Source organism: Asparagus officinalis, chromosome 5 (genome assembly GCF_001876935.1).
Source record: "Asparagus officinalis chromosome 5, Aspof.V1, whole genome shotgun sequence".
Lineage (NCBI taxonomy): Eukaryota > Viridiplantae > Streptophyta > Magnoliopsida > Asparagales > Asparagaceae > Asparagus > Asparagus officinalis.
The window spans coordinates 443,135-453,111 of record NC_033798.1 but is presented as its reverse complement, the minus strand read 5'-3'; the positions used below and the strand labels follow the sequence as shown (position 1 = coordinate 453,111).

Genomic DNA, 9,977 nt, shown 5'->3' with positions numbered 1-9,977 from the left:
ATCATATCGTATGAAATTGCTTATTTGCAGGACATGAACACACTTAACTGTTTTGGTCATATTTCCTTAGGACCAGATTTCATTAATCAATGTTATGTTTGTTTTTATTATGTCTTCTTCTGCCAAGACAATCATTTTTTTTTTGTCTTTCTCATGTCAAATGAAATTGCTTATTTGCAGGAAATGAACACTCTGTATCGCTTTTGGTCATATTTCCTTAGAGACAGATTTAATGAATCAATGTATAAAGAGTTTCAGAACCTAGCACTGGAAGATGCAGCTGCCAAGTATAACTATGGTATTGAGTGTCTTTTCAGATTCTACAGGTACTGGATCAATATTCGTTTTTTACCCTCTAGGAATAAATGCAGAAATCATTGGGGTATGCCACTTGCACTTATATGCACTATGATTTGTTTTCCCCCCTTTCCAGCTATGGTTTGGAGAAACAATTCAGAGAAGATCTTTATGAAGATTTCGAGCATCTGGCCCTTGATTTCTACCATAAGGGCAATCTTTATGGTCTTGAAAAATACTGGTATTTTGTATATGTTTAGTTATCTTTGGCCTTCTATTGGAGTGTTTCTAGGAGAATGATAACTTTATTGCTTATTTGCTTGTTTATTTTTTATCTAAAAAAAAGAGAAGATTGCTTTGCATAAGCACAACCTATTGCAAGTCTTTGGCACATGAAATACTTTGTTTTACTGCAAGTTTGGTTATTTACATGTTAAGTTGTAGCTTTTGGTTAGTTAAGCATTTGTGTCCATTCTTTTGATACAGAAAGGAGTGTCTAGGGTTTTTGTTGAGATTTGATAAGCTAATAAAGAAAATAGGTGGAAGGCTTCACGTTGGCTTCACATATCAGACAGGCCTTGACAGTTGGCACAACAATTATGGGTCATGTTTTTTCTATCAAATCATCTTCAGTTTTTCAGCTAAAGGAAATAATACAAGGATAAATATTCATAATAGGCCAAAAGATCGAACTTAACATAAAAAGTTGTAATTATAACAAATCTAGAATGCTGAAACTAAAATGCTGAAACAACACCTCACCTTTTATAATAATGGTAAAATAAACTTTCTACTAAAATCAGAGCACTATAATTTGTAAAGTAAAGCAATTGTCATCGTATAACATTAACAACCTAACTAGCCAAAAATCTTCTCTAAATTGTGTCTATTGTATGAAACTAAGCAAATGTAGAAATTAACTAAATTTTGCTGCATTAATGGAGAACTTGCCTTTTGGAGATTTCTACCTTTGAGATGACGTTTTGGAGAAATTGTCCACTTTGAACTTGTATCTTTCCTTTTCATTTTGAACAATAGCTTATTAAACATATCTGTGCAGCTTTAGTTATAGCTTCAATTTTTCCTATAACTGCATGCAACAACCAGAGTTTCAGATTTATTTTCCTCTCATCTTCAACGTTTCCTAAATACAATATCTAAGATTTTCTTATGTCTCCTTCTACATCGCTTTACTTCCCAACCTTCATCTGGGCCAGTAAGTCAGTCATCTTGTTGTCAGGTTTTAATGAGGGGTCAACTTCCCATTGCTCCTGTTAGATTCCTGTTTCTCAAATGTTAATTTATGGTTGTCTGTTGTAATATTTTTGTGACAATTTCAATATCTTTTACTCAGGTTTCTAATTTTCCTACACAGATCTGTCTAGAATTTTAGTAGGTCTATTCTAATTCGTGTCCTTTGTGTCTATATATTTACAAATGTCATATGCTAGTAAATGTTTAAAAAATAATAAAATTTACTGCCACCAGGCCACATGCTGCAATGTGAACTGCTACTAGTATTTTCTTTATAACAACCATGATTCTTATGGGTTTGGGCACTTTTTGACATCTGAAACAGTTTTCATTAACCATACGATCTCTCCCACCAACATCTAATTATGATTTCATGATGCCATATCGACCACAGAAACTGTAATCTTAATGTAACATATATTTGCAATCATGTTTCCTTGTGCACAATGAGATTTCTTTTTCCCTGTCCTTCTTGCTGTTATGCATAGGGCTTTCCACCATTATCGGAACAAGGACCAGCCTTTGAAGCAGAATCCAGAGTTGGAGCAGCTGCTGAAGGAAGAATATCGAAGCCTGGATGATTTCAGAGCTAAGGAGAAAGCTGAGAAGGCAGTGGTGAAAGAATGCGAAGCTAGCAATAGTAGCAGCAGTGGTCCCTTTTGACTCTTCTTGGTGCTTAGAGCAGTCAGGCTAAATGAAGATATCTTTTTATTTTGAGTTATCTGAGGAGTTAGCTTTGTGGAATTCTTTTGGTTCTGGGGTTGTGATGCTGAGGGTTTAGGTCAACAATAGCTCTTGCAGATTTTGTTGTGATTCTGCTGCTATTTTAAGTTGGTGGCTGCGTTGGGGAATTCTTTTGTATATATATAACAATAATGGTGGAGTATTTTTGAAACTGAGGAAATTGGAAAATAAGGGCTTGAAAATTTAGCCGTGCGCTTATTTTTCATTTGATGCTTGGAGCTCTACCATTAGGTTGCTAATGTTTTTCATGACACTATCAAATTAGTGGTAGGAGACTTTATAGACGACCAATTGCAAGTTTTATCTGCCCTTCTATCATTTTTGTATATTTATTTAGCGAGAAAAATTTCCATCTTTTGGGTGACAGGTGATTGCATATCACTCTCTGACGCTTTGTTTGGGACTCTATTGAGGGGAGGACTTTACTAAGGGGAGAGACGGAAAATTAAATAATGGAAATGCAAGATAGTGAAGGAGAGTGAAAAGATAAAAATGTTGTTTGGGAGTTTTCTAACGGAAATAATTTTATTTTACCTTGTTCGGGAGTTTTCACAAAGAAGAGGAAGGGATGTGAATACGTATAAAGTTTACATAAATACCTTTATATGTTATTAAGATGAGGGTATGTGTTAGTCGTTGATTTTAATATCATAAGTGTATAATTGACTTATCATATTATGAAATTTTATTTTGATTTCCATTCTATACTCTACTGCCCAAATTAAGGGTGAGGAAAATTTAGAGAAATTTAATCTTACCTTCCATCCTCTAAACCTCAAAAGAAACTCCCAAACAAGGTTAAATTAAAATTTCGTTTTAACTTCCGTCCTCTGACCCCCATCCAAACAGACATTTCTCAAGAAGCGTGCAAAATGGGAGGCTTAATCAATTTGTGTCATTGAAGGTAGAAGCGTTTCGAGAAATTTGTTTTATTCTTTTCTAGTTGTTGATTAATATATGATAGGGTGAAGCTGTCCTGTAATAGCTCTCTAGTAACAAAATGAAAGTCTTAAAAAAAAAAAAACAAAGAGAAAACATAAAATATTTTATGCAATACACATTGTATACCTGTTTACTGTAGAGATACGTTAAAAATCTGTAAGAAAATATGCAACATACTCAAGAAGATCCATCAAATTAACCCTATAATAAGGTAATTTAAGTGCAATTTAGCCTTGGGGTCTAATTGGATTTACCTCTAGCGATGATAAGTGAACATAAGCTAAGTTAAAATAGGGGAAGTTTAGGTTATTTGCCAAACTTTTTTGCCAATTTAGTAACGAGAACCGAAGTGAACTTATTTCGCTTCGTTTGGGAAGCGTAATAAAGTGAAGAGAATGTAAGGAAACATATGTAAATTTACATAAATAATCTTATATAGTATTTCACCCCCTTTGAAAGTAATCTAGATACGGGAGTAGAGTTGTCTTTGTGTTTTGTGTAATATTCTCTTTTTTTTTTTTTCCATCAAAAGAACCTTTCTCTATGCAAACTAGCAGAGAGCTCTCTGTTTATGTTACCCTTTTTCTCCTCAATTTATGTTACTTTTTTTTTTGTTATAAAATATTTTGATGTTAATTTTTAGCCCACTTGTTTCTCTGATCAAGTTGACATAGGTGGACATAAGACAAATAAGAGTCACGGTTGTGCTACTCGATGTAATGCCTTATCATTCATTAGATATACGATAACTTCATTTGGAAGTGTTTGCACATCTCAATTTTACGCATTCATCAAATTTTTGATTAGGAATCAAAAAAAGTTTGTGGGTTGTTTTGTGCAAAGCCCACCAAAAAGTTCATGTTAGTTTTGTCGAATTTCCTTAAGTTTGTTTTTTAAGCCAAACATTAATAGAAAACGATGTAAAATATTTACAAGCCATTTTTTTAGGTACGAGGACATTTCCGCTATTATGTGGCTAAAAAAGATAAAAAAATGAGGCTTTTCTACTTAATACATAGCATAGATTTTTCACTTAATAAGGTGAATCATAGCCATGCATCAATAATGAATAATTATGATCAGAAGAAATTGTAACCAATCTACTATTCCAATATGTGGACACTATCAATTTCAATATAATTTTTTGACTTTAAAATTGAAAAGCCTCACACCCTTAGATATCATGTAACACACATAACAATATGTATTTTCCTAACAGTTAGTACTCATTTTTTTCGTAACGATGCAAAAAACTAGTTTTACTCATATAACATGATTATTTTCCTACAATGATGCATAAACCAATAATTTCCCTTAAGTACCCAAAAGTTTACACCATTTCTGACTTTGATACCCCCTCTTGCTCAAAATATGCCCCAAAGTTCAAAAGCATTTAGACTTTGACACCCTAAAATGACTTAAATGAGTACCAAAGTTAATCTCTTCGAACTTTCGGGTATTTCTTGGAACCAAAAAAAAAGGAAAAACTTTAGGGCACTAAAGTTAAAAGATAATATAAACTTTGGGATATTTAAGTGCAAATAACCCAAAAAAGTATGTGTAAATTGCACTTAAATACCATACATTTTCCGATTTGTTATACTTCAATACCATAAGTTGTATTTTAGTACAAAAAGAAAAAACCATAAAATTTTCAAAATTTGCACGTCACTACCATTGGTCATGCGAACACGAAGATTTTTGTCCGAATGTTTCTCTATAATACTTACGTACTAGTTTTAGAGCTTCCTCAACATCAATATTTGTTAAAATTTTCATTAGAAATATCACAAATCTATTTTTAAATTAAGAGAAGTTTGGAAAAAGAAATTTGATTGATTTAATAGCAAATTTAACAAATACTATTAGTTAAAAAGCTCTAAAATAAGCTTCTAACTATCATAGAGAAACATCCGACTGAAAATTTTCACATCTGCACAATCGATGGTAGTAACATGCAAATTTTCCAAAACTTTATGGTACTTTTTACACTCAAATACAACTTGTGGTACTTAAGTGCAACACGAAGGAGACCAAAAGCAGTATTTAAGTGCAATTTACCCAAAAGAAATTTTGGAACAAAAATTTAAGAGGTTAAAAATCGGACAAATTTTCAAAACCAACCCCTTTCACTTTTTAATTGCAAAAAACGATCGCTTTTCAACTTATTTAGAAAAACCAACCTGGTTTCAGCCCTGTCACTGAAACCAGGTCGGTTTTTTAAAAAAAATTTACGAAACTTCACGGGAGTTGAACTCCCGTGAAGTTTAGCACACTTTTAAACTTCACTGGAGTTCAACTCCCGTGAAGATTATTTTGGTGAATAAACTCTACGGGAGTTCAACTCCCATGGAGTTGCAGGCCAAATTCCCCAGAGAATCGCTCGCTGGGAAATTTGGCCTACAGCTTCATGGGATTTCAACTCCCGTGAAGCTGCAGGCCAAATTTCCCAGCGAGCGATTCGCTGGGGATTCTGGCCTGCAACTCCACGGGATTTGAACTCCCGTGGAGTTTCGGCCTATATATACACACGCGACAACACCTCTGCCGAATACGCACGCGACAGCAGCCTGTGCCGATCTCACTTCTCTCTCACCGCAAAATGCCCCAAACCCTAGCTCTCTCTCTCGTCCCAACTCCCGCCGTCCACATCAAAATCGACCGCCTCCCCACAATTCCGACCGCCGGAACCCGACTCCAACCGCCGGAACCCCGTTCCGACCGCCGGCACCTCATTCCGACCGTCGGAACCGCCGTCGTTGCCGGAGTTCGACAGATTGAAGGTAAATTCCTCCCAAAATTATTTATTCTCTTAGTTTCTTGTATTTTCTCGCTATTTCATGGTGATTACATGTAAAGTCTTTTCGTGTAATATTGATCTTGAATGTTTTACTCTTCAGAGGTAATGATGAACGATCGAATCGTAATTTTGTGTTTGTATGATGGGAAGATTAACTACCTCGAGAATAATATGCCCGTTTATGAAGGAGGTGTGACGAGACCATTGTTTATAACAAAATCGTGTACTTTCAATGAGTTGGTTAATGAATTGCACAAACTTACATTAACCAACTCACGTGAGTATCACCTTAATGTTATTTGCAATTATCCTGTTATGAAGAACAGGACAAGCGACATTCAAATATCAAGTGACTACGATATGAGTCTCATTGGTGTCTTACATGACGAGAAACGTTCGATCGAATTGTTCATTGAAAAACATCAAAGGAATTTGGGCAAATCGGTGAATTATGACGGAATGTATTCCCGCATGTTGGAGGACCCTGATGTTGATGTCGTTAGCTTTTTATCTCCTCAACAAGATGAAGGTTGGACACAATCACAATATATGAGCGGTCCTTTGTTTGTGGGCACTTCGAATGCAGTCGATACTAACACGGGAGTTCAAGAAGATAATGCAAGTGTTGAATCTGAGAATGATGATGAAGATGAGGGCTTACAAATTAATAGCATGACATTGATAGATCGTGGTGAAGGGGACAACCACCACATTGACGGGTGTTATGCTAATAATGAGTATATTGTCTTAGAGGATCCGCCGCCTGATGAACTTCAAGGAGAAGAATTGATCGATAACTCCGTGATGGAAAGTGTTCCTATTGGCACTAATAGCGATCATGATACACAGGGCGATGACTTCTCATTCATGAAGGGAGATCTATATGAGAGTAAGGAGAAATTGATCCATGCGCTTCGCTCGTATGCCATTGCAAAAAATGTCAAGTTTAGGCCAACAAAAAATAACACAACAAGCTATAATGCTGTTTGTTTTTATCGCAAAGATGGTGAAGATGAAGATCTTGATGGACACTACGACGGGAATGCGAATTGTCCTTGGAAGCTTAATTCACATTCGGGTGTAAGAGTAGGTGGGCATTTCAAAATCACGGCGTACAACGGAGTCCACACATGTAGCAATCCTCGATTGGAGATGAATAACAAGCATGCGTCCTCTTCTTTTATATATCGATTGATTTTACCGCATCTGAGGGAGGATCTTGATCTACGGCCAAAATATATTCGTCTTTTAGTGCATAAAGCGATCAACTTGGATGTATCATACAATAAGTGTTGGAATGCTAGGAGGAAGGCGATAATAAAAATATTTGGGGATTGGGACAAATCTTATGAGATCTTACCGCATTATCTTGAAGCACTCAAAAGAGAAAATCCTGGGACTGTATATGAAGTTTCATCAGACCCTCTTGATGGCGAAGAACGACGATTTACGGGTGTATTTTGGGCATTTGGGCCTTGTATTGAGGGTTTCCAATATTGTCGTCCTCTTCTTAGCATTGATGGCACCCACTTATGCGATCAACCGGACCATAACAAAAATAATTGTCCAGTTAGGATTAGGCATTGATGTTGTAATTTGTAGCGGTTTCGATCTGTTTTTGTTTTCGTATGTCATTTGTGATTGTAATTTGTAGCGGTTTCGATCTGTGTTTGTTTCCGTATGTCATTTGTGATTGTAATTTGTAGCGGTTTCATGAGTTGTTTGTTTTCGTATGTCATTTGTGATTATAATTTGTATCGTTTCGTATTATGTTATATAAATTTGTGATTGCTTTCTTCACGTTGCGCATTCGTTTGTTGTTTATATATAACTAGGTGAGTATTTTAACAGAAAGATCTAACGCATTATCTTCTAATATTATTCTCAGTTATATTCATTATGGATCCGGAACCGATATGCCCCGACGTTTTGACCCTCCAAGCGAACCACGTTTCAGACCATATTGGCTCAGGACAGGTAAAACATCTTTTGTATATGCTACTTAGCATTGCCACTACTTTTAATTTTTTGCATTATACTTAATCAATTCTTTTTGACATGCAGCATGTACCAGACATCACCATGATCGAGCATTCCCAGAGCTATTCAGCTTGGGTTATTAAGGATGCGAGAGTTCTAGCGCTGATCTCTCAGGCCGGTTTCCGGGAGTGTTCGACGGTTCGATATATTAGGCTTGATTGGCCCCTTATCACTGTACTGATTGAGAGGTGGAGGCTAGAGACCAACACCTTTCACATGCATATAAGGGAGTGCACCATCACTTTACAAGACGTGGCCGTCATACTTGGGCTCCGGATCGATGGGCCGACAGTTACGGGCACCGATGATCATAGTTGGTCGGAGGTATGTGCTAGGCTTCTTGGACAGGTTCCTGACTTGAGGAGTGGTGCGATGAAGCTATCGTGGCTTTGTCAGTGTAGGCTGTCTAAAAATCATAATAGATAGCTTATCCCCCATCAAACACCGATGATGGAAGTTACAATCTGATGACTTCCAGAAGGCTACAATTTGAAGACTTTCACGTAGATCGCTGAAGGTTACAATCTGACGACCTTCACGACAACCGATGAGAGCTCTAGTTCAACAGTCTTCACAATCAATATCGGGAGTTACAATCTGACGACTCTCATATTCTCAAGGAGCCAAGACGAAGATTACAAGACAATGATCTTTGCAACGCTATGACAAAAGAGATTACTTGGTGATAATCTCTTCAAGACAAGACGCGGAGGTCCTCCCCGTGTGTCAACAGTAAAACGTCAGGGTCGAACCCGCGTTACAACATCAAAACGCAAGGGTCGAACCCACGTTACAACATCAAAACGCCAGGGTCAAACCCGCGTTATAACATCAAAACGCTGGAGTCGGACCCGCGTTACAACAAGCAAAACATGAGCGACCCTCGCGTTCTGGATGTTCAGTCAACACCCAACCTCGCGTCTCAATACTAAGACGCGAGGTTAGGGTCCTGAACGCCAGGTTGGGCGTTTGACTCATTCAAATATGAGTCGAACGGTTTCAGAACCGTTTTCCCCACGATCTGAGGAAATCACGCCCACTTAGGAGCGGATTTAGAGGGTTGCCGGGTGCCATATTCCCGTAAGAAATGGTGAAGTCTATGTATTCGAAATCATAGCACTAAGTCTAAGAGAATTAATTTCCTTAGCACAACGTTATATGTGAAACGGGTTTTAATAATTCACATGCTAGCCCGATTCAAACGGTAATCGGTAAAGGCACGCCAAACCCGTTGAAGGCTGGGGGTTTGCCAAAAAAAAAATCTCACAAGTATTATGTTTGATTATTCCATACGGAGTAAGAAGTCATAATAAATGAGACATAATGAATGAAAAAGACATATTTGCTATTAATAAAATTGAGTTTGCAGGTACAAAAGTCATCGTCAATCTACATGAAGCCTATGGCTAAGGACTTGTTGCTCTAACTTCGACAACTCTTCCACATAAGCTTGCTCGAGCTCACCCCGCAACGTAGCCTTCATGGATTCCTCATCAGCAACCAATATCCGTGCAGCCTCCGCCTTCGTCTCGGCTAACTTCTTTTTGAAAAGTTCTAGCTGTTTGGACATTGTATTTACAGTACCCTCTGTATGAGCCTTTGTCATCTCTAAGACAGCTTGGGCATCTTTGACTGTCTTAAGTTCCGATTCGAGTTGTTTTATTGTGACGGCACCTGACACGAGAGAAGAGTCAATTTCGCGAAGGGCTGTCAATCTATCATTGAAAACTGCTTCCGTTTGCTGAACACGACTCTCTTGTTCTCGAATCTCGAGATTAGCAGATATTTGAGCCTCTCGCCAGGTCTGCAGCCGGGTCTCTAACTGAGCGGCCACATATGAAGGAGCACCGGCAGCCTGGAATTCCTTCAACCTTTGAAATTCGCGCTCGAGACGGTCTAA

At 37.4% G+C, this 9,977-nt stretch overlaps 1 protein-coding gene across 2 annotated transcripts in view; it reads left to right on the top strand.

Moving 5' to 3' along the window:
- The window catches only part of LOC109842791 (la-related protein 1A), a 15,086-nt gene extending 12,488 nt beyond the window's left edge, over positions 1-2,598 (top strand). For both annotated transcript variants that reach the window (XM_020411675.1, XM_020411674.1), the window contains exons 12-14: positions 181-326; positions 434-538; positions 2,040-2,598. In XM_020411675.1, coding sequence (XP_020267264.1) covers positions 181-326; positions 434-538; positions 2,040-2,214 — 426 coding nt within the window. In that variant the 3' untranslated portion in view covers positions 2,215-2,598. The remainder of the gene's footprint in view (positions 1-180; positions 327-433; positions 539-2,039) is intronic.